The sequence below is a fragment of the Xiphophorus couchianus genome, chromosome 17 (assembly GCF_001444195.1).
Source record: "Xiphophorus couchianus chromosome 17, X_couchianus-1.0, whole genome shotgun sequence".
NCBI classification, from domain to species: domain Eukaryota; kingdom Metazoa; phylum Chordata; class Actinopteri; order Cyprinodontiformes; family Poeciliidae; genus Xiphophorus; species Xiphophorus couchianus.
The window spans coordinates 10902337-10927844 of record NC_040244.1 but is presented as its reverse complement, the minus strand read 5'-3'; the positions used below and the strand labels follow the sequence as shown (position 1 = coordinate 10927844).

Here is a 25508-nt window from a genome sequence, read left to right as displayed (position 1 = left end):
AGTTGAGCCGGTGGGCCTTGTTAGGAAGAACTGAAGGTCTACTTTCCTGGCGTGAAAGGCCGCCGAGAGGCGTCTGTCAGCATGGAAAAGTATGAATGGGTTGAAAAAAGAAAAGAAAAAAGAAACGGAATCAAAGTGGATGTGAATTGAGACGTTGCTCTGAGGGTTTTATGTGAATTCCATCTGTGTAAGCTGCTTGTCAGCCACAGAAAGCTTGAATACACTTCAATTGTCAGATAAAAACTCTTCCTTATAGAGATGTCTGTTTATTTTCATTGTGTTAGTGACAACGCCGTGTTAATCTCACTCCCTTGCTGTTGGAATCCTGGGTCTATATCGCACACATTTGTGTCTTCGACAAAGTGCGACAACTTCAGTCACTTTTAATTGTGCGGAGCTGTTTGCACAGTCCCGCATACATCATTGTGTCTTCGGACTTCATGCGTACTTAGCTTCTGGAACGGTCTCTGCTCTGTTTGAGTTTGGCTTTTATGACAAACTACCCCGCAACACGTTGAGATATGCGACTGTCCTGGCTGATCTCCGTTTTGAACAACCAAACAAATCTCTCCGATGTCTTCTTTAAACGATCGAGTAAATCTCTCCTGACAGACTCCAGGTGTGAATATCTGGTTGAATGTAAAAGTAGAGTACAATAGAAGAAGAGCATGTTTGCTTAGTAAGCTATCCCTCCACAATACCAACCAAAAAAATAAAAAGAAGAAGAAAATGCCAAATTATCAGGTAGACTCTGTTCCTAAAGGCAGATAAAAGGTGCAGTCATGAAGTGTATGGAAGTGTGCCGGGTGTCTGCCTCCAGTCGGTGTCTAGTTTCAACTTGGATTTCAAGTGCAGAAAAGAGTAACAAGTCTTGTCTGAACTGCTAGTCTTTAGCTTTTGCCAGGGGAAGATAGCTTTCCTTGAAAAGTTATTGAGGAAACTTGATCAAAAGATCAACTATTTTCCCATTTGACTATGTTTAAGATTAAAATTATACGTTGGTCCAATAAAAGTTTGGTAGTTTCTTTTGGATATGAGCCCAGCCCTTGGTAAAGAATGTGGAAAAAGCCACACAATTTTATCATCCGAAAATCTAAAAAGCTTTCTGTTAGTAAAGGTGGAAGAAATGTCTAATTTTATCAATATATAATTACATCAAAATTTTATTGTAAAAAAATAGCCAATCTACATGTATTTTAAAAAAAAAAGTTTTTCACAAAAACCAAACACTTCTCCTTCCTACTCAGCACTTCAAGGCATCTCATTACAACCACAGAAACATCAGAACTTGCAGAGAAACAACTTTGTCTTACCATAGAACATTAAAAAAATGTGGCTTAAAAAGGAATGTTATAAAATGATATTTTTAACTACAAATGCCACAGAGTAGCTATACACTTTTAAACATATAACTGTAGATTATCACTCTCTTTTCCCAGCCTTTTGTCGAGTTCTCCATCAGTTGTGCACTACTAAATGAGGACGCCATTATTTATTTCTCGAAAAAATAGACAAAGAAAGATCAAATTAAACTTGTTTTTAAATAGTTATGCCCTGAAAATCAGGCAAGCAAGGAATATTATTGTTTTTTCAAGAAGGTGTTGTTCTTATTACAAAAATTAAAGCGACATGATACAGTTGTCTTGTCTCTCGCTCTAATAAACAGTCCACTGCAGGCTACACTAGGGGGGGAAACAAACTAAATGACTAGCTAACATTACCATTGTTGCACTCAAAGTTGCAAATAAATCTTTAGAACTTAAGGAAAAACGATTTTACTCTAGTTGCATGCAATGCTAGCCTGGTAACAAACAGCCCCTAGTGCTGCTTTTCTTCATAAATTGCCAAATGTATGAAGACTACAGCTCTGCAGAAGGTCGAAGCTCACAATTCCTCCTCCTGTTTGCTGATTGAAACTCTTCCTGAGAAATCCAGATCAATGGGAGAAAGCCCAGACGGGGCACTGTAGGAAGGTGAGCATCGAGGGGAATTGCATCAGAAGGAAATGGCTAAGCTAATGCAAGACATTTGTGTCCTGACATTTGAAGGAACGACTGCAGCCGTTTTCTTGCTTCTTGATGTCGGTACACAACTGAGCCTACAGCTTAAGGGCGGACATTACTTTAAATAAAAATGCACATTGTTTCCATTTGCTATTACACATGACACCACATTTTCCGCTACTTTTTGTCTCACACTACGAAAAATAACAGAAATAAGAACAAAATTACTCCATTCTTAACCCATAAAGGGTTTGGGATGTTTTGGATATTTCAGTATTGCCGAACTATTCACCTGTTTAACAGTAGCATTGTATGATATTCTGATAAGTGGTACTCTGTGACTGTTGACCTTGCTGCCAGGATTTAGGAGTTTAACTCCAAAAAAGGAAAATAGATCATTTAATCTTTTTAATGTATTATGCACTTCTGTCCTCATTTTTTGCGCTGTTGCACTCTTTATATTCTTTTAGGAGGAAGCCAAAGAGATGGGAAGGTCAGCTGTGTTTTCTAAAGAACCATAGATCTTTGGCCAAGAGCCCAGGCCAAGTCTGAAAGACAGATTTCTATCCATTGTCTGCCATAAAGCCAGTGATCCTCGGCCCTGTCGTCTATTCATGCAGGAGCATTCTTCTCCCACTCGTTCCCTGTTTTCATTATTAGGATTAAGTACCTCGCTGTCAGAAAGAAAAGCAGAGGTTGTCTTCTCTCTACCCATCTGCCCAAATAAGATCTGCAGAGCTTCTGAAATGCATATCCAGATGAGTATCTCTGGAAACCCAATGCGAAAGTGGGGGGAACAATGAGAAGCTTTTGCAGCACAGCACTGCCAAGAGCGTTGGAGAATCTTGGAGCTTTTCTGAAAGGTTTACCTTGTGATGTAACATGACTTTCTAAATATGAATCAGAAGGCCAGAAAAAAAAAAGAAAGAGAACTTGTTTCTCTCTCACTCTCCCAAGCTAATTAGCAAAGTGAGTCATTTCTCATTTCCAGCAGGTTATGGCATGCGACAAACAGCTCCGCTGCCCTGTTTGGGAGCCGACTTTGTTGGCTCATCAGAGAAGAAGGCGTCATTGTCCGCCAGACAATTGACTAAACTCATTTCTCATCTTTGACTGCTTAAATGAAGCCGTTGCTGCTTTTCAGCCTCTCACAATGATGGATGGTGCAGAACTTGATCAAATAATCACAACAAACATCTCCAGGCTCATGTGGCGAGTTTGCTTTAACTCGTGCGACGGTTTGGTGGACAATCCCGAGTGATTCCTTCGGAATGATTTTCTCCGCTGCTATATATGCCAAATCGTTGAGAGTTTCCTGAAGCAAAGTGGTCGGTGACAATAACTTCATTGTGATTGCCTGAAGTGAGAGATGAGAGCGGAGGACCCCTCTCCTCTACATCATTCAGACCTCTAAAAGAAGAAGAAGCGCAGTGGGGACGTCTGCATGGGGAGGGTGTGACTGGACGGACACCGACCAAGAGAATTTCCCGAGATGGATGAGACTGGCTTGAGAGGAAGCAGGGTTAATATTTAACTCCTGACTCACCAACAAGACATGAGGGATTTTAGCTGCTGTTAAATACGTCAAGACCTTCAGCACAGGAGGGACGATGTAAGTTAGGTGCGGAAACGTTGCCGTTGAGGAACAATTTTAAGTTTGGCAAAATTACTCTCTGCATAAACCTAATAACTGCCCATGAGATAGTTTTTATGCTGCGTTCGATTTATCTCCAATATGAAAAATGGCTCTGGGAACAGATACCACAATAAAGTTCACTGTCTAGCTGTTGTTGCAAGTTCAGAGACAGTTGCCAACTGCTAATTGCTAGTGCTATCATTAGTGCTAGCATTGCAAAGAGATAGTAGCAAATATTCCATGATGTTAGGATTTAAATCAATCATGTAGACTTTGCATAAAAAGGATCTATGCTAGAAGTCTTTGAGTATTCTTTGCACACAGAACCATGAGTAAACAATCTGTTTCTGTTCCTAAGATAACGGAGCAGATGGGCTAAACGCACTATAAGCATGACCCTAATATAATCAGCGGCTGAATACAAATTAATGGAAAACTGGGAGAACAAATCATCTCTAACGCATTAGTCTGCACTCTCACAGAGACAGAAAACCACAACATGCAACCATTTTGCATCAGTACGATGAATTTCATATAGATGAATGTGTCAAGGAAAGACAATAAAATAAAGATAAAGTTTAATGTAAGCAGCACGAAATACTGCAAATTCAAGCACTTAAGCTGGTATGAAGGGGGTGAATATTTGTCTAGTAAAATATTTTAAAACTTAGAGACAAAAAGAGAAGACATGTCATCAACAATCATGCAGCCCAGTGCGGTGCTGCTGGCTGCAGGGCCCGGTGTTATGCCGGTGGAGGAAGGGAATGTGGAGATAGAGACGATGGGTGAGGGGGGTGTTGATTCTGAAGTGTGTTTGTTTGTGTGTGTGTGGGCGTGCGCGTGTGTGGGGGTGTGTCTGCGAGAGAGACTGAAGTGCAGAGACAGGCGATTTGCTCTTTAGGGCAGGAATAAGGGAGGAGCCGACGAGGCTTGGCTGCCCCAAGAGCCCACAGTCACAGTGGGATCAGAGATACAGCAGATAGAGACGCCACCTCTCTGCCCTCCCTGCTCCCTTACTGGACTTGGAATTATTTAGACTGCCAAACGGGTTTTCTCCTCCGACTGCTTCGGAGCTGTTCTCTGAGACCGTCGTGGTAGCTGAAGTCGACTTTTAAAAGCCGTCTGAAGAAGGCTGGAAGGAAGGGTTGTTTTCTGACTGATCCGGATCCGATTAGAGCATGGATCCGTGCTGCAGAAAGGTGGCCAGAGCTGGGAAACGGAACGACTGGGGAACTCTTTGAAGTTTGTCTCAGTTTTGTGCAACGGTGGAGAGAGACAGATGCTTTTAGCAGAGGTAAGACTGAGATAGAGTCTAAATCTGTAATGAAAAAAGCATTTTCTTAGATTTTGGTGTTTTTTTGACAAGTGCAAGTGGTCTCATTTAAGCTGTGTCAAGTCTCATGTGCATCTCCTAAAATCGTTGGTCTTTTAGTTAACTCCCTCAAACTGTCAAAAAGCAACAATCTCCATCTCTGAGCTTATATAATAAACTTCCATAAGTAAATTCCAGCACATTTAGACAATATGAAAGTGATTTTCTTTTTCATTAACTCTTGCTTGCTAGCAGAAGCTTTGATGGATTGATACTTTTATGCTTTCCTGCAAACTCAGTATGTGACGCACATATGTGCATACAAGCTCACATTAGAACGTCAGCACAGCTACCCTCTAATGTAACTTAGAAAAGCAGTCGAAAACACAAAGCATTTTGTTTTGTATTTTTGTCATGTGGCAATGTTTTCTTGTTAAAAACTAAAGTGAAACACTCCTTCACATGGTTTTGTTAGCAGTTTGTTCAGTTATTTTGCCACCTGTCAACTAACTTTGTTTCGGTTTATTGTTTCAGCTCAGCTTGGAGTTAGTGTTAGTACAGCTTACTGCTACTGAAAGCTAGAAAAGTGGAAGTTTAGTACTTTTATGAAACTGTTAAATGGGTTGAAATTGTTCACGATTTGTTTAGCCATTTATTTTTAGGTCATGTGGCAACCATTTGTATGTATGTATGGTTTCTGTGTCGGTAAAAGCTAGTGGTAGCACAGCTAGCTCCTACAGGAACTTAGAAAAGTAGCAGTCTAAAACAAATTAATTGTTGCTTCAAAAGTCATGGAGTTGTATAGTATGTTTGTATTCTTTTGTCATTTGGCAACATGTTTTGTCAATGCCTATTGATTTTATTGAGATGCAAGCAAGTACTGAAGTACAGCCATCTGCTAGAGGAAGTTAGAAAAGAAGTAGGATGTTTGGATAAGTAGCAGTTTAGTCAATTTGTTTATTTTTTACGCTAAACCCTGTTGCTACTTTTGCATACTAATAAACATTCACGTTTTCAACAACCTGCTTTCGGAAGTTAGCACAGTGAACAGTTCTAGGTATTTTCCACATAACTGACATGAAATGCAACACTCGTATACTGACCAAGATTATTACAATTTAAAACTATATTACATAATCAAAGTTATGGGTATATAAACACAACAATTCTTTTTTGGTATACTATTAGTATTTACATTTGTCCCCAGCCAAAAAAAAAGGGGGAATGGGATGTATTTTGTTGATATGCTTTCAGTTTGCAAGCTAACTTAAAAAAAATAAATAAAATACATCTGGCCTTTGTTTACTCCAATGCAGTGTTGTGACTCTAAATGGCTGTTTGAAAAAAGAAAGAAAATAACTTTTTCTTTTCAAACTCCTCAACCTCTTTCTGTTGCGCCTCTGCAGTTGCCCACATCTTGAAGAGGAATACCTTTTTGTTTGTGTTTTTTTTTTTTGACAAAGACAGCCATTGTGTTATTGCCAAGTGGTGACATGGTGAAATGTGAGTTGCTGTGTATATTGGCTCAGAAACCCGCAGTCACCTTTCTTTGTTTGCGGGATGGGAGCTGAATGGCAGACGCACATTGTGACAGTGATGAACGAGGGCGCACCACCTCAAGTTCAGTCAAAGTGAAGTAATGAGGGATTTTTTTTTATTATAATTTTTTTATTTATAACTTTTGTATAAAGTACATAGGATGGAAAATACAAGATAGTTTTGGTAACTCAAAACTACTTTTGCATGAGAAATAGAAATTTTTCCACCTCCCAAAATTATTGGCATGGTTCAAAAGCTTTAAAATAAATGGTAGGTATGGGGATTGGTGACGCCAAGTGACTGATCCTTGCAGCAGCTCTGAGATTTGGAGATTTCTTCCACAGATAAATGTGTCGCAGTGGCCATAATATATTGTGTCATTACATTGATATAAAACATACGGCTCCAGTGATTTTCATTTTCTTGCAGAGGACACCAGGATTTTTATTTAAATTATCAAGATGAACTGGGTCCTAATCCAGCCCTATTTTTCTTATATGATTTTGGTTGTTATATATTTATATATATACTTTTATTTAATTATTCCTCTGTGGTTTAGAGTGGTAGCTGGTATTTTCAATTGTAATCAAAGTAATTAAATATAGCTTTTGTTAGATTTTTTTTTAGAACATAATTGTTTCATCTCTGGAAATTTGCCCATTTTATGTTGGACAAAGTGCTGTATAAATAACAATGTCATCTGCATAGCATAAAACTGTAACTGGGTTTCATGCCATTCATTTATCATTTACTTATCACACTTATTTCCTGTTGTGTCATTATCTTTCCTGAAGTGAACACAACGCTCAAATTAAAAGTTGGATTTGCTCCGCTGTCAGATTATGTAACCGCAATCAAAAATGAATTTGATTATTGGCAGCTTTGCACCAAAGGTACCAATAATTTTAGAGGGTGCTGAATTGTAGCAATAATTAATGACGCAAACTTATTTTTTAAACATGTTTTTCATCTAATCTCATCATTTGTTGATCTTAACTGGTTCAGATGAGATGATATAGGACGAGTAAAGAGAAAAGCTCCTGCTTGATAACACCGTCTATCTCACTATTACAGATTAGCCACCGAGGAACAAAGCAATGAACACATTCCTTTTTGTTCTGTGATAAGAGCTGCAGGTTTGCTTTAAACTACGACTCTTATCTGTAAGTTCTACGTTCTGCCGCCTTGTATGTTAATTGGAGGAATGCTTGTTGTGCCCAGAGTGTTGTTCCTGGGGTGATGTTGGAAGCCTGGGGGTGATATTTTATGTAATACAGGCCTCCAGAGTTGTTAAGTGTAGGTTATTTTTATAGCTTCAAACATTTTTATTGTTCTTTTAGAAAAAGAAATCAATTAGCACAAAATAAAGTGAAATATTTATTACCTAAAAGTATGTCGGTGGAGATTTCTACAGATGTGATTCATTTACACTTACAATTTTGGAAGTGGCACTAGTAGTTGTAATACACACGAGAGAAAAGCACGACAAACAAAACTATGACATGAGAATCCTCAAATAGAACAACCTCACAATTTGAAATTTACGTGCGTTTGTCCCTGTATGTCGACACGCGGCCCATTTATCCAAAGCGACTCACAGGTGAGGAATTTTACAAGTGTAATTAGAGGCATTGAAATTTCACACTGATAATTATAGCTCAACGCAAACTACCGAGACGTGATTGTCCCTCAAAATTCTGTTCTTATGTAAAGCATCTAATCTCCATACGGTTTTGAGGTGGGTGTGTGAGGTTTCTGTCTGTCTTTCACCCAGACAGACAACTCTGGTCTTTATTTGCATGGGAAAGATGCAGAGTTTGGGTCCTGTCTGCATGGGAAAGTGGCTTTTTCGACACCTTTAGCTCTTGTTATCGGGCTGAGGGACCTGGAGAACATAGCCGCCGCTGGGAGATAAGAAAGCTACTGCTGAAGGTGGAGGAGGGTGAGACGGAGTTGGGGAAAGAACTGATGGCCCTCCAAGCATTAGCTGGTCCAACCGTTTTTTTTTTGTTGTTTGTTTTTTTCCAGCTCATAGAACAAAATCCGTTTGCAACGCTCCTGCATGTAGATTCCTGCTGCAGTTTGAGTTTTGTAAACTGTTGCGCCTGAATAGTTTCATGGGATTCAGTTCAGACTGTTGGATTTTGCATAAAATGAAGCTGTGCTGTGTTGCATTTCATGTCAGGCTCTAAACATTAGATTTGTTTATATTGTGTGTATCTCAACGGTAAATACATTTTATGCTAACGATTTGTCTGATAGTTTTTGTCCAACTTGGGTCTACAATGGATAAAATGTATAATAGACTGGGAGTGGCATCTTTTTTTTCATACTTAGGGTTTCTTATGTTTAAGCCAAAGAAATAAAAAACCTGAAAATGTTATCTTTTTGGTATTTCACAAGATGAATTCAGGTTTTATAACCGTCATAGTGTCATATCTAATAGAAATCTCTGTGTGAAGAATTATAAGGTTCTTTGAGCAGTTGTGTGTACTGTAAAAAAAATTAAGTTTTGCACTGTTTGCACTTATGGCTAGTCAGTATGGTATTCTCACAGTGGTTATACATTGTATGTTGTCTGTTATTTCCTTTAGTTAATATTTATTGTGGGAAATTTTATATTCTAATTCCCTGAAGATGCAGGTAAATAGAAGTCCCTTTAAAACTCCACTTAAAGTCATGTTTGGTTGTAGAGGGTCTTTGAATTATTAGATTTTTTGTTCTTCGCTATAAGCAATCTGTAGATTATCTAAATTTAACAGCATTTTCACTCAGATACTAATTTATAATCACTACATTTTATTACTCTGACTCGTGTTAATTCTTGTCTTAATTTATATATTTTTTAGGTTTTCTTTATGTTTTGTGATAAACCAACTTTTTTAAACTTTGTAAAATAAAAATTTGTGCTAATTCAATAATGAAAGTAGCTTTATAATCTACCCTAATCCAATTAGAATCCAAGGATCTTGTGGCCGTGGCCACCCGTTGGCCACCTCTGCACTACGCCCCTGCAATTGTTATTCTTGTGTTTGACATGTAAACTCGCTCGGCGCTAAATTGAGGAGAAACTGTTTTTACTTCACTGTTTGTTCTTTGCTCTTCGAATGTTTTGTTTTCAGCCAGAAAGTTAAACCCTTACAACACCGCCAGGGCAAAGGCACTTATCTCGTTGAGACACTAAAATAAACAATGGCAAATTGACCGATTGCGAGCAATTGATAAACAATAACTGCGAGAAAATCCAATATCAGCAATACTCCAACCAAACGAATGACGAAATGTCAAAACGCAGACATTTGTGAATAATTAGGTTGGAAACGTGACGGAGGCAGAGAATTTGAAAAATAAAGGGCCACTTTTGCAAACATTAAATCGCCAATCTGTTCCATTTGTCCTCACAGCACCTGAGCGCGATGAACCTAGAGCGCAGCGACAGAAGGGAGCGTCCCACACCCCGAGGGCCAGAGATGGAGGCTCGCTCGGGGGGGAAAGTGGGGAAGATCATGTCCGTGGGCTTCCAGAGGAGCTCCACATCAGATGACGACTCTGGCTGTGTGCTCGAGGAGTACGCCTGGGTGCCGCCGGGACTCAGGCCTGAACAGGTAACAGCCTTCCAAAGGGATTTAATCTGACCACTTGGAGAGCTGTACATATAATCTTTGTCTTTACGGGTATGTTTTAGAAAACCAATCTGATTTTAGTGTAGGATAAATTGCTGACAAAGACCGAAAAATCAACACATGTAATTGGAGTTTAATTGTGCAAAATTGTTTGCTATAAGCAGGAGGTTTAGTTCAAGTAAGGATATTTTGCGCCGACATGCCCCGACACTGAGCATCTGCTCATCCACATTTAGCTGTGTTTACTGAGGATAAAGACATTCATTTCAACTCAGTCAGAAAATACTTTGCCATGTTTTTTGCCTCCAAGGACATGCAATCACCTTTTGCTCCGGCTTCCGTTTCTCCTGTCAAGGGAAATTAACCGAGGCAAACATTAACATTTACAGTCCCTCGCTGTCTGCTTTTGTGTGAAGAGATTTCACAGTCGGGCGCCTGTGACTAGATATAGATTGACATGTTTGGCCCGTGGAGTCACAAAAGAAAGGCACACAGCGATATGCCCGGTTGACAGCCTAAGACTCTCCTCTCTTTAATGCCTTTAAGCAATCCAAAACAAAGAAGTTACCGTAAGGCCTGGCGACGGTTCAGAACTGCTCATGCATGTGTCTCTCTCCTTTTCCAGGTCCAGATGTATTTCGCCTGTCTGCCAGAAGACAAAGTGCCGTACGTGAACAGCCCAGGAGAGAAACACCGGATCAGACAGCTCCTCTACCAGCTCCCGCCACACGACAACGAGGTACAAAGGCTTCTTGTTCAGCGTGTGACAAGAAAAACACAGTTATTCAGATAACAAACAGAGCAAATGTTCCAGTTACACAATAAATACTTAATTAGACAACAATAAAACTAACTTTTCATATTGTTCTGTTTGTTATGACCGATATTTCTTTTTGTATCAGGCTCCTTTTAGTTTTTCACTTACAAAATGCAGACATTGTTGACGGGTAGCATCCAGCTGCATGTGCGAGTTAATCCCAAATGCGTAGAATATTACAAAAAAAGACTTATTTATATTTTGTTTCACAAAACATAAAATAAGTCTGCAACGGCCAAAGGGGCAAAAACGGAGAAGAAAGCCCAAAGCGAGAATGTAAAGTCGGGCAGTGTAGAAGGCGGTGTAAAATAAGGAAACTTTAATTTCCTTTTTTATGGAGACTTTATGTAGATTAAAGAGAGACATATCAACCATTTATTTCTGTTATCCTTTATGATCATGGCTTAATGACATCAGTTGAATCATTCACAAATAGGATAAGTCACAAAGAGTCTTTGCAATTGAAGCTGGCCATCCATAGATTGCTCTATCCAAGAATATTGATGGAAAGTTGAACGGAAGAAGAAAGTGCTTCAGATGCTTGGTAAGTCCAAAATTGAGGATTTGTCCCCACAATAACCAATATTAAGCAATAACAAAATGACCCAAATAACCAAAGAAGGGTCACACTTCAAGCAGATAGTCGAGGTTATATTTTGTAAATCCATTGAAATCACTTACAGAACTGCCGGGAAACCCGGTAAAGAATTATACGAGTACATCCTCCATCAAAAAATTCCACTGTGCTGCACAAAATCGTCCTGAAGTTTTTAAAAATAAAATAAAATAAAAAAAAGGATCCTCACATATGCTGCTGGTCTTGGGCTGTAGCTGTTTTTGTCAAAGAAATCAGTGACAACTAAAGATCCAAAATCTTTAAGGTTAAGGATCTCCCCAAGCAAAAGGCTGCCAATTGAAACGCAAACGCGCCTAACTCATACACAGTCAAGAGCTTCGTTGGCCCTAGATGTGTGAGGAGAGTCCTGGCACACAACATGTACATGACACAGGTGTTAAGCGGACAATTCAGTGGACTGGGTGGTGAATTAATGAATTAACTGGCTGAACATTTCTAAAAGAGAAACCTTATACAACAGATGCGTCCCCTCAAACGCAGCAAAATACAAACGTGTGACAGTAAAGCAAATCTCATTTGTTTGCTCCGCTTATGATGTTCAAACCAGCTCCCCTCTTTCTCACTTACAATGCGGGAGTTGACATTAGGTGATATGATGGAGGGTTATCACCAGCTGACTAACAAGAGTCGCTGGCAGGGGTGCTCTGTGTGTGCACATTTGGAAGAGAGAACAACGGGTACACTCGCAGTGTTTCAGCAGTTTTATGATGTTTGCTAGCAGCGCTGGCAGCCTGGGGAGGCGAGGTGATGCTGGAGCGGCAGTGGTTTGGAGGGGATAAGCTGTGTGTGTGTGTGTGTGTGTGTGTGTGTGTGTGTGTGTGTCTGGGTGAGAGGAGAAAGAGACAGAGGCTGCATCGCTAGCTGTTGTTTAGAGATCAGCTGAGCTGGTTGTTAGGACAGCCCTGCTCTTTTATCTGAGCCTTTATCCTCCTCTCTAAATACAGAGGAAGGGTTTGTATATTGTTAATGCCGTCCTTTCAAAGCAGCCTTGGGCAAAGAATTAGCTTCAATTAAACTCTTTCTACAACCATATTTGGAGCCGCTTCACCCAAGCACACAGATGAAAGCAGTGCTATCTGCTGGACTTGGTGCTCATTTAGTTTTCGCTTTGCACTTAAAGGTATGCAGCCATATCCATTAAGTGGACAGACAGTAATGCATTGTTGTGCAAATAAAAATGTTAAAAAAAACAACATATATATATATATATATATATATATATATATATATATATATACACATACATACAGATACATATATTTGTAATTCACCCCTTTTTACTATACCCATATAGAAATCCAATTCACCTAATTAGCAAATAGATTCAAGCTGCATGTAATTTATTCCTAAATAAATCCAGCATCCTCATTACTGAGATAAAGCAGAATAGATTGTGTAACTGTATATTCAAAAGCCAGTAGATGACAGAAAACTTACACTCTGAACATACCATCCTCACTTTGAAACATGGTGGTGACGGCGTCATACTTTGAGAATGATTATCAGAGTTAATGGGAAAATGGATGGAGCTGAGTATAGGGCAGTCCTGATAGGAAACCTGTTGGAGGTTAAAGACTGGGGCAGAAGTTCACCAACCAACAAAACAATGAACCTAAGCATTCAGACAACTGAATGTGTTGGTGTAAGCTACATGTTTTGCATTAAAATGGCCTACTTAAAGGCAAAAAATAAATGTAGTTGAGAATCTGTTGCTAGGCTTGAAAATAGTTGTTTGTGGAATCTCCATTTCCAGTATGACTGAGTTTTAGCAATTTGTCCAAGACTTGATGCCTCATTAATGAGATCGCCAATGCTGATAGAAACACACAGCATCCAAAGTAATCCCTATAGATCACAATTTTCAGATTTACTCATAAAAATGTTGAACCCAGTTTGTCATAGTTCACTTATCCACCACATATTCATTCCTGAGAAAGTAGATATAAGCTTTTGGTTGTAACATAAAATGTAAATAATTGACCATTAATGCTTTTTAATTCCATTTTTTGTTGTCGTTTCGTACAGTTGCGCTACTGCCAGTCGTTAACGGAGGAGGAAAAGAGGGAGCTTCAAATGTTCAGCACCCAAAGAAAGAGGGAGGCGCTGGGGAGAGGGACGCCAAAGATCCTCCCCAGAGCCCTGCAACACACTCGCTGTGAAAACGTATGAGCCTCCCACACACACACTGGCATATTATTGTGCACACATGCGCTGAGGTACGAGAACAGTCACAGAGAAACCAACCGGAGGGTCTTCAGCCATTTAAATCACGTGAAGCCGATCCACTATCCTTTTCTGGTCCTGACTGGCTAATATAGTCGTTTTAATCACTAACATAAACTTCCTCATTAGAGCAGGAGAGGAAACAGGGAAATTGGAGGGCTCATGTTTAAACCAAGAAGAGAGGCCATTTTCCTCATGAGGAGCTCAGCCAATTTCCTGTCTGCCATCTATAACCCAGCGTGAGAGACTGCAAATGAGTGGCCAGATTAATTAGTAATTCTTGCACAGTCCCAAAATCCTGTTTTTATCCAAACGAGTCACAGTATGAAGCAGGTAATTCCACATTAAGTGCTGTAATTAGAGCATGCGGAGTTGGTTGCGAGGCATCTTGACATTTTGAATGAAGTCAGGTTGAGCTCAGGACAAGAAGCAGTTGCGTTTGCAGATACCGTAAACAGAAACATTAAGTACTGCTGATCGTATTTCCGAAAAAAAACAGAAAGAAAAAAAAAAATCGTTTCTCCAAACGTAAATATTGGTGTTATGCGGCTTCCGATGCGAAGAGTGACTCAACCACATCCTCTTCCAGGCCCCCAGGAAGGAGCAGATGAAGCTAATTCCCCTCCCCGAACATTCAGATGCAGTCTGTCACCACTCAGACACAGAAGCTAAAATGGAGGGGGGATGCAAGGTCACACACATGCTCCCAGGATTCCAACGGACACATACACACATGTTGGACCGGACATGCATATCTTTATGGCAGCTCTGCAGACATATGCTATTGTCAACCACGGGGCGTTTAATGACAACACAAACCTCATCGCTTTGCTAGGCTTGGCTTGTAGTGATATGCAACACCACAGTTTTCAAGGCCCCAGTCTGTCCAAAGTGGTCATAATGGCTAACAGCTGGGCATGCTGTCCCATAGCTCCCTATGAATGCCTTGTAAATATGCCTAGTTATATAAAGACTGCATGTTCAGGCAGGCTGTAACGATCTCTGTGGAGTCATGAGACCTTTTGTCAGAAGGCCAAGGCCACTTTACAGACCAGAGGTGCTTTCCTATGAATTACTGACTATTGGACTAGGCAAGAAAAAAATGGTATAGGTCCCCGAATAATCTTTAGCTTCAGTATGTTCAAGGTACGACCACCTTTACGTTTTTGCCTTCTTTGCAAAAATTAAAACTTAGCAGATATACAAGTGTATGTCAATGAAAAATGAAGTTCTACTATAAGAATGCCACCGAGCTGCAGGTATGTCCTTGTACTGCACAGTATATGCACCAACTACATTGCCTGGAGTTGCTTTTCTTTGGATAAATCACTGCCTTCATACAGAGTGGCATGGAGCCGAACAGCCTACGCCGCTGCTGAGGTGTGAAGGAAGTCGATCTTGCTTTAATATAGGCTCAGCTGCATTGCTGGATCTGGTGTCTAACGCAAGGAATGCCGCAGCTGTAGATACATCCGTCTTTGGTGGCTCTTGAAGCACTCACTTGAGCCACAGTTCACACCTTGTAAATCTCTACAAAGACTTTGGCTTGAATGGGGTTCGCTTCACAATCCTCTCAAGCCTGCTGTTTTTAATTCATTTCACCTTTCACTAAATCTTTCAGGAATATGCTTGTGAACAGTCATCTTCTTTACCAATAACCTTTAGCCACCTACCCCACTTGAGGAGGGGTGTGAGTGATGATGATTGGATTGACAAAAGAGGGACAATTTTTTTTTTTGCCATACTCTAATAGAATAAAAACTTTATTACCAGGCGTAATTAATCTGTATGTATTTTACCCTTTTCATTAAATGTACTGAAATAAATTTTTAAAGACACTCATTTATTAGAATGTTTGTCATGTATGTTTGGCACTTTCCACTGTCTACTGATTTAATTCATTCCACATGCCTATTTTGAGGTTTATTTCGCAATCCGCCTTACTTAGATTTGCAAGGAAGGGTAATTATCACTATTAGCGTTGGCAGCTTAATCACACATATTACCTCCTGTTTGTCTTTGACAGTGTTGTGGCGGCATCAATGGAGGGGAGATGGCTATTTTTGCCTCCAGAGCAGGGCCGGGTCCCTGTTGGCACCCGGCATGCTTTGCCTGCTCCATGTGCCAGGAGCTTCTGGTGGATCTCATCTATTTCTATCAAAATGGCAAGATCTTCTGCGGGAGACACCACTCGGAGCTCATGAAACCTCGATGCTCTTCTTGTGACGAGGTAACTGGCCCGATTATTTAACTAGCAACTGCTGTATTTTAAGTTGATGCAAACTAACGATGGTTTTGCGAATATACGTAGATCATCTTTGCAGATGAATGCACCGAGGCTGAGGGACGTCACTGGCACATGAAGCACTTTGCCTGTTTTGAGTGTGGGACTATGCTAGGTGGACAGCGGTACATCATGAAAAATGGACGGCCCTACTGCTGTGGGTGCTTTGAGTCGCTGTATGCAGAGTACTGTGAGGCCTGTGGTGAAAACATTGGTAAGTCATACTTAAAATCTTGAGAAACATTTTGTGACAAACATATGTCTATGCATGAATTTGAGTGTTAAAACATTAAACTTGCGGCAAGCATTTGTATTCAGCCCAAAGCTGAATATACTAAAGAGCACCTTGAATACAAATTACTTGTTAAAAATGTAAAATTTACAGCTTTAATATCTCAAAATGTGGACCATATTGAAAAAGATTCTATATCAATCCCTGGTCAGACACATTACGGTAACGTGATTCTTACTTTCATTTCTCTAGGTGTTGACCATGCTCAGATGACCTACGAAGGCGTTCACTGGCACGCCACAGACCAGTGCTTCTGTTGTGCCCAGTGCAAGACGTCTTTGCTGGGTTGTCCCTTCTTACCCAAGCAAGGGCGCATCTATTGCTCAAAGGCCTGCAGCCAAGGGGAAGATGTACATGCCTCAGACTCATCAGATTCCGCTTTCCAGTCAGCCCGCTCTCGTGAATCCCGACGGAGCGTCCGCATGGGGAAAAGCAGTAGGCCCGCTGAACAGTGGCGACAGTCACAGCTGTTTAGCTCTCCTACTACAGTCACCTCTTATGAGCACAGGTTTGGGGAGGGTGAAGGGGACAGAGATGGCGATGGGGACATTGATATAGTGGGGAGCAAGCTAACTCGTCTTGGTCTGGAGGAGGAGAGGTTCTGGAGTGAGCGGGAGGAACAGGATGCCGGTGGAGAGGAGGATCCAGAGGAGTGGGCTCAGCATGAGGACTATATGACTCAGCTCCTGCTCAAGTTTGGTGACCGTGGCATGCTGCACCAACATCAGCCACCGTCCCTAAAATCACCTAGTCCCAACAGTGACTCAACGCAGGTAATAAGTCCGTCAGATCCCTGGCTGAAGTCTGATTCAAAATCTGTGGGTCTTAACCCCTCGTCCCCCGCCCCTAACAGTCCCACCCAGAGCCAGACTTCTGATCAGTCTCGAGCCAACAGCCTCAGTCCAGGCTTGATGGACAAGAAGCATCTACCTGAAATGTACTGGGCCCAGTCACAGGACGGCCTCGGAGACTCAGCATATGGAAGCCATCCAGGTCCTGCCAGTGCAAGAAAGATCCAAGAGCTAGAGTATGACCAAGATCAAGAGCAGTCTGGAGTAGGAAAGCAGGCTTTTTGGCCAGATACAAGGGAGTGGTACGAGGACTCCCTGGAGTGTATTGCTGACGAGCTAAGGAAGGCTGAGAAGAGTGTTGGAGACTCCATGGATTCCCTTGCTTTGTCAAACATCACTGGTATGTACAATGCTTAATGTCTTAATTCGGTTCTTCTTACTTTTGATCTCAAAAACACATTCTAACAAATATTCCTTCTTCACTCTTATTTAGGTGCATCAGTGGATGGGGATGCACCCACAGTCTACAACCTTCATGGCATCCAGGATTCTTCCATGACTGTCGAGTGTGAGAAAATGAGCAACATGGGAACATTTAATTCATCCCACATACACCACAGCGCAAACTCCCTTAGTCTCAACATGGAAAAGAGAGTTGAGGAGGCAGAGAATGGGATAGGGCTTGGAATGAGGGTTGCTGCTCCCACAGGACTTCACGCAATATCTCCACATTCAGAGGGCCTCCCTGGATCTTTTGTTCAAGCTCCGGCTCTAAGGAGGAGCAAGTCACAATCCAGGCCTCCTCAAATGGTGAAGTTCTCAGAGGACACAGTGGACAATGGATATAATGATGGATTTGAGGTTAGTGTTATGAAACATCCCATGAGTGAGAAGCCACAAAGGAGAGCGTACTGCCCAGATGAACCCGGCAGAGCAAGAAGCCACTCGACAAGCCACCACAGCAGAGGGAGGCCCCAACACCACCGACAGGGCCGGCGCCACAGGAGCCGCAAAACCCGCTCGGACAACGCGCTTCACATGGTACCTGTAGAGAGAGCGCAGAGGCTGTTTGAGCCTCAGCAGCAGGGTATAGTAAGTCCACCATATGGTGCGATGCGTCTTCAGAACCCCACACACATGCTGCCGCTGGCCTACTCCCAAACCCGATCTGACTATATGCTCCGTAGCTCAAACCAGAATGACCCACGGTTTGAACATTTCATGGGTCTCCACAGAGATGACGACGATTGGTGCTCAACTTGCTCCTCATCATCGTCAGACTCTGAGGAAGAGGGGTATTTTCTTGGCCAACCAATCCCACAACCTCGAGCGGTTGGGCGCTACTATGCAGAAGACTACCCAACAAGGGTGACCGCGCTCACGGCCCTCAGCCACGGCTCACAGACTGGTTGCAGAAAGGGCCATAGCTCCAAAAACTGCATCATTTCTTAGCGAACCATGCCATTAATCTTATGAAGTGCACTACACAAAGCAATATGGTGAAGATTTTTAGTTAGGTCTGTCATATTCTGTAAAGAGGCCATTTCTGCGCTGTTTAGACACTTATTATGTGTATGCAAAGCTGGTTAAAATGTTCAACATTGATAGGATTTGAATATCAGTGGAAGTTTGGAATTTCACCAAGAGAGGATTTTATGTTCAGTTAATAGTTTTGCAATGGTAAATATGGTATACGGTAAAAACATTTCCCCCCTCCAGAGGTTAACAATGCAAGTAGAGCCAAGAAACTAACCAAATAACTATTTAATGTTTACTAAGACAACATAAAAATGTAAATAATAAGTTAAAATTTCAGTTCTAGTATTTTATACTCTTTTAAAAGTGTAAAAATGGTTTTGCTTGAGTGAGAAGAATCACCAAGTTGTCCACAGAAAAAGGCCACATTATTCCTGTTTGATGTTTGCAACACCTTCCATATTATGTAATCACAAACCAGTACAGAACTGGCAGCAACACACCTGTATTTGCACCTGACCAGCAGCATTGCTCTAAGATAACCAACGTACGCTCTGTGATGTAAAGGTGATTGCAATAAATATTTTTTCTCCAATTGTTCAAGAATGCGCTGCTTGAATCGGGTTATACAATTTGTAACATATGTTTGTTTTTTTCCTCCTAATTTTGACTTCGAATAGACAAACGTTCTAAATACTGAAATAAGAGGGGAAAACAAGCAAATATGAAAGGAATGCAAGCTAGGTAGTCTTGACCTTCAAAAGTCAGCAAATGGCTACAATACAGAAAGCTACTCAAACATGTCTGTATCTATAGACAGCGAAAGTAAAAACAAAAAAAACGGACAAGGTTTTACCAGTTTGCCATATTTCCCCAATATTTGCACTTGATCCCACAAGATGAAATTACTAAAAAATTCAGAAAACTTTTTCACATATATATATATATATATATATATATATAACACTTACTATAGATCTTTCTAAGTTAAAGGACAACCAAGTTATTTCCAGTTTTAAAGTAACTTTTGCAAAAAGATAACCAATACCTTCACTTCAATGGAGTGTTTCCTAGTTATGGATTTTGGTAACAAAAAAAATTATGTTCATTCTAGAACAATTTTCTAGTCATCTTTTTTTAAAGATTCTTTTCCATTTTGAAAAGTTGCCAAAAGAAAAATGGAAAAGACAAGAAAACAAATCTCAACTTCCCGTTCTCGTGGTGCATAACTGCGTGACAAAAACGCATACTTCTCTTACTCTTCAAAACGGGAAACAGTCACAGATAAGAATTCAAAGTCAGGCAGTCTTTGCTCCTTTATAAGTCAAGACATGGCTACAAGGAAAAGCTGCTTGCTAATGATAGCCACATCTACATATACAGCTTTTTTTAAGCTATCAAAACTGAAACGGTTGGGTGAGGATTTATAAAAACTACCAAGTGACAGTCATTCACTTGGTACTGAATGACAATTTCTTTAACAAAAGCCCTTTCAATAAAAGTTAAACACCTCTCCTTCTAAATACACACAGCTGAAGTATCGTCTTTAATTTCTAGTTTTTTAAGCTGATGAGGTTCGTCAAAAAACTTTACATGAGTGATTCATGACTTCTTGTGTCGCTGAGCTACAAAAAGGGACAAAAAAAAAAAAAAAAGGAAATTTCTCTTTGTCACTTCAAAATGGGGAGACATCCCTGACTTCCTATTCTACAAACATATGAGACATAATTTGCTTAGAAAGTCCTTAAAATGGGGGGGAAAAAAATAGAACGTGCCAAGTCATTCAGGTAAATGTGTGATAATCTTCATAACTCTGAGAATGCACATGAACTGCATGAGGATTTTTTACTTTAAGTAGGCCTTTCTAGAAACTTTCGATTAGTAATCCATAACTTCTGGTTTCCCTGAGGTATGAATCTGAAAGGCCTTTTTCCTTTTTAGCCACTTTTCAAAATGGAAAAGATTATATATTTGCAAGACAGAAGGATGGATCTGACTTTCAGTATATTTCGGGAATATCTAAAAATGGTCAAGCTTTGTGCATTTTGTTTTTTCATAAATGTCAGATTGAGATTTCAATTTCAAATATTTTAACAGTACAAATTTTTACGACGACTTGATTTCTGTCTATTGCAGCACCGAGTGATACATATTTATTCAAGTTACACATCAGAAAACAAAACTTTCTAAATGTGAGATCATGCTTCAAAACTGAATAGCATACTAAACATCATAAGAGCCATGGAGGACTTGTTTTTAAATATTTAAACAAAAAAAACTTTAATGTTTTTACATTTTTCATAGAAAACTTGAAGGTAAAAATGGTCCATTCAAAAATAACACTGTTCGCTCCTGCGATGAGTTCCTCAGGTTGCTGTGACCTGCATTATGTTCAAGTCCAGCAATCCTAAATCTGAGCTGTTAATCCGAAAAAAATAAAAATAAAATAAAAATTCTCAGTCTCACATTAATCGGAGCGGACGTAGAAAGAGGATTAGCTGTGGTTCACTCCGGTTTTTAAGAGTTTCTGGGTCATGGCAGGAGTGACAGAGTCACAGACGAAGGGTTCTGGAAACCGGACGTCCTCATCCAGCTCTTTGATGAAGTGCTTGAGGTCCTCCAGGCAGCGCTCGCGTATCTCCCCGAGGTTCTCCCTGAGCGGGACTTGCAGCTGCTTCTCCAAGCTGGGATCCTTTGCCACCAACATTTTGACCACCATTCCGAACGTCTCGCAATCCTGCCTGTAGACCTAAAGGACAGGGAAGTTTGATTACTTTCTTTTTGCTATAATAAAAACTGAGGAGTTTTCATATATTTTCATATATTATTAAGCCTCTAATTTGGGGGTGAGGAACCGCCTCCGTTCTTCTCTACCCGTCATCTGGATGCAAACACTTCACAGCACTACACTCGAGCTTACTCCTCTGGTGTGAACACATGCAAAGCAGTGTCAGAACATAAAAGACTTATTCTTCTCTTGTACTTAATGAGCCCACTTGAAACAAGCTGAGAAACAATAAAAAAAACAAAACAAACATTTAATTGGTGTTTAGAGGTTTACGTTGGGCGTTAAATGAGCAAAGGACATTTATGTGCTTCAAAATTATCCACAATAAAGTGACTATCATTTCTACACACGTTTGAGTGGTAAAGCATAAACGTTGCGTCGGAAAAGCATTAATCTGTTTACAACGTTTCACATTTGAACAAACTACGACCACAAACTATTTTAGTGGGATGTAGCAAACGGTCTGTGTGCAATTTAATCTCGGTATAAATTTAGCAGCTGTGTGAAGGTTTTATTAAAAAGGATATTACCCCAGAGTGAAATACGATGTCTTTCTGTAGCAGGAAGCTGTCCCGAGTTGATGGTAAAATGGAGGACAATCCCGAAAGCAAAAAGTTTTTAGATGCTGCAGAAGACTTTAGACTGTGGCTGGGATTTAACACCCAGCTGGATTGGTCAAGACACACGGCCAGAGCAACAATGGAATTATTCAGATAGATAAAAAGAACCGCCCAGTCAAAGACCAGACCAAATCAATACTTTTGCACACTCGGTTTCCAGATTTATTTATTTTTTTTGCATTTTATTTTTAAGTCATTCTGGGGATCAATGTTAAAAGCTGTTTTAAAATTAGTTAAGACTTATTGTCTGTAGGTTCAAACAAACAAACACAATGATAAACTTGAGTTCTGATTTTCAAAGTGTATTCTAGGGCTATTCAACAGTTTTGTAGCATCTGTAGTTAGAACAGCTTTCTTAGAAAACTTCTGAACTTGTCAATTCAGGAATGGACTACTGTATACTAAAATCCAAAATTTTAAAAACAGTTTGTGAAGTTAAATTATTTTATTTTTGTAAATCCCTAGCAAATAGAAGTTTTGTTCGTGTTCTTTGTTGGCATTTTAGAGCAGATTCAAGAACCATGGGTCTGAATTTAAAGTTGTCTAGAGGCCAAACAGGTCCTTACCTAACAGATCCACACCTGGAAAGTAGCAAAAGCTATACAGTTTAAAACTGCATAGAAAATATAAGAATCTGCAGAAAGATGGGTAAAAAAAAAAAAAAAAAAAGGCATATCTAAAATACACTCCATTCAGTCTGACTGAAACTCATTCCAGAAGAAACATTGGCTATAACTGACAAAATGTGAAAAATACAGAATCAACATGTATGAATATATGTTGCAATTTTCCAACATATAAGCGTTTGCATGTGCCTACATTTTATCCAGGTTAAATAATTGCATTTATGGGCCAAAGAAACCGACACCTTTTCACAACGTGACATTTAATTAGCTAGTCAGTCTCATCTATCCCAGAGTTTTCTTTTTCTTGAGTCAGAACAAAATGAATTCACAGACACTGATGATGTTACACAAGTAAATGAGCTAGAGGGCTGATTCACAAACACAGTTCATGTAAAAATGCATAAATACAAGTATGTGCCCATCAGGCTGTGTGTTGTAAATTAGGCCAGGCAGGACAGACTTTCAGTTATTCACCAACAGCGGCTTCTGCACTGCGGGGCGCCCTGACTCACCAACTTATTTATAGGATTCCATCCTTCTCTACAGTAGAGACTGTGTGTGTAACTCAAGAGCCAAAAAAGGAGTAAATAAATCAATGAGTTTGATTTAAACGCATGTTTTGTTGCAGCAAATCTAGGACAAAAGTAGTAATCTGAATGTCAGATAACGTCTGTTATTTACCAGAAGTTATTATTTGCGTCCTTCAGTTAGTGGAATAATCAAGTCTAGAATTTAAAGATTTCTCTTAGACTGTGTAAGAAGCCTTGTGGGAAAACGTGAGATTTTTTAAAAGTGAACACTGGCTGTATTAGTTTACATGTACTGTGGATTTTTCTTTCATCCTTTTAAGATCAAAATTATATCTGAAGGCTGAAAAATGTATATACACTTCCCTCCTAGTATTTTGGTGAAACATCCCTTAGCATATTGTGAAGAACCCACAAAGTTTTTGGTAGCCATTAGCAAGCTTTTAGCATATTTCTGGATTTGGCTAGACCATTTTATATGTTAAAACAAAATCTCCCCTCCCAAAGAAATTACAGGTGTTTCAGGTTAGTATTAAGCCGTTTGCTTAATACGACCTGGACCCAATAAGTCCCAACCTTCTACAAATACTTGCAGAGGGAGGGGACAAAAAGTGGTGTTGGTTTTTAAATGATTTACTTTAACAATAGGAAGAAACAGTCACATCAATCACTTCAGAGGAAACGTACGCTGGTCATCAGGATACAGTTTCCAAACCAGAGGGCGACACAAATTAAACACACCCTGTCCTTTAAACTGGGTGTGTTCCGTACACACCTTGTGTATGTATAACATGAGTTGGGATGTTATTCATACAACGTCAATGGTCTCACTCAGCAGCTAACCATTTATACTATTCGCTCAGGATGCGTTCAATCAGTGTGCGGACAGCAGCTTCTATGAGTACAGGAAGAAGCCGTTCCTAAAAAAAACAATGTGCTGGAAATGAGTCCCACTTCCTAAAATCCATCCGGTTATCCAATCAGGAAAAAAAGAAGTAGTTCTCGACAGAATTAGAGCTTCTTTCCTAAGAGTTCTTGTGTACTTGCACTCCTCACGTCATCCAAAAATCAGACAAAATTACTGTAAAATATATCCATATTTAATGTGAAAATTTTGGTAAAATTAGAATTAAAAAAAAAAAACTAAGGGGGAAAATGTATTTTTAAAAAGTTGCAAGAAAAATCTGCATAATTAGAAGTAATTTCAATACAATCCAACATGTATCACACAATAGTAAGGTTTTCTATTGCTACCGGATACATGCGCAGTACAAAATAAATTTACATTATGACTGTATCTAAATTTACAACAGCTATCAGTTTAACGTTAGCACAAGTGTAACTATTACAATTGGTAACATTAGCTCTATGCTCTCTGTAGAGCACTTTATACATAGATAAGGTTCTCATCTTTACAGCACTTCTTTACTGACACTGTAAAGAGGCATAAACTCATCTGTCATTGTTTTGGCAGCTTTGCAGAGAATAATCAGATGCTTAGAATGATAATAAATCTTTATGATTCTGCTGATCAATGGAAACCTTTCCGCAACCATCAGTAAAATCCTAACAGTGACAAGATATTCAGATTCATAATAATTTAAGAGTCTGAACTCAAGAAGACATGTGAAAGTGAGATCAGAAGATCTATAAACCAAAGTATTTATACATGTGCACGCTTATGTAACAAAATCATTGGAGTTGTTTCATATTTACGTGACAACAAGCATGATATTCTGAAGGCGGGTATAAACTTTTCAGGTTGTGTGTTTGTATCTCCCCTTCACCAAAGAATGTAGATTAAGACAGACTGAAAACCAGGACTACCATCCCCATCCAGCTCTGCGATCTTTTTAACAAAAACAGACGAAGCACTCAACAGTTCTTCTGCGGCCAAATCTATTTATACTCCTAACCCAACGATATAAAACTGCCTTTGTTCCACAGCCTGGGCACTGAGGAGTAAAACTAACCCTTTTATAGCCTGCATGCCTTGTCACTCACTCCAACCACTTTGGCCGAGTTTCAGATCAAGCTAGCTTCAAGACTGAGGCGGCCCGTTAAGGTTTCGACGTCAGACGGTCGCTGAGTGTTTTTAGGAGCTGCTTGTGTTTGTGTCTGTGAGGACACTAAATCAAAACGGAGAGCAGAAAACCAAACATGTGGCTCACACTCGTCATGTGAGGAGGAATACTGTTTTGACTCACTGGCAAAAGTGAGGGTAATTGTATTATTACAGCGTAAAATAAACTAAGTGAGTTTACCTGCGCGTTAAAGGGATGATTGCAAATTATGGCCAGCGGACCTGACGAGT

The 25508-nt window shown here is 39.9% G+C and overlaps 2 protein-coding genes across 10 annotated transcripts in view; one reads left to right on the top strand and one right to left on the bottom strand.

Annotated features, from left to right (window-relative positions):
- prickle1b (prickle homolog 1b) overlaps positions 1-19225 on the top strand; it is a 30028-nt gene extending 10803 nt beyond the window's left edge. The window contains exons 1-8 of one of the 2 annotated variants that reach the window (XM_028043959.1): positions 4919-4933; positions 9895-10095; positions 10739-10852; positions 13593-13730; positions 15817-16020; positions 16102-16288; positions 16559-17557; positions 17651-19225. In XM_028043959.1, the coding sequence (XP_027899760.1) occupies positions 4919-4933; positions 9895-10095; positions 10739-10852; positions 13593-13730; positions 15817-16020; positions 16102-16288; positions 16559-17557; positions 17651-18609 (2817 nt within the window). In that variant the 3' untranslated portion in view covers positions 18610-19225. Of the gene's footprint in view, positions 1-4918; positions 4934-9894; positions 10096-10738; positions 10853-13592; positions 13731-15816; positions 16021-16101; positions 16289-16558; positions 17558-17650 lie in introns of those variants that run through there. The other variant, XM_028043960.1, reaches the window with a different exon arrangement.
- A 1528-nt stretch (positions 19226-20753) lies between these two features.
- The window catches only part of pphln1 (periphilin 1), a 73939-nt gene continuing 69184 nt past the window's right edge, over positions 20754-25508 (bottom strand). For all 8 annotated transcript variants that reach the window (XM_028043962.1, XM_028043961.1, XM_028043963.1 and 5 more), the window contains one exon: positions 20754-21382. In XM_028043962.1, coding sequence (XP_027899763.1) covers positions 21128-21382 — 255 coding nt within the window. In that variant the 3' untranslated portion in view covers positions 20754-21127. The remainder of the gene's footprint in view (positions 21383-25508) is intronic.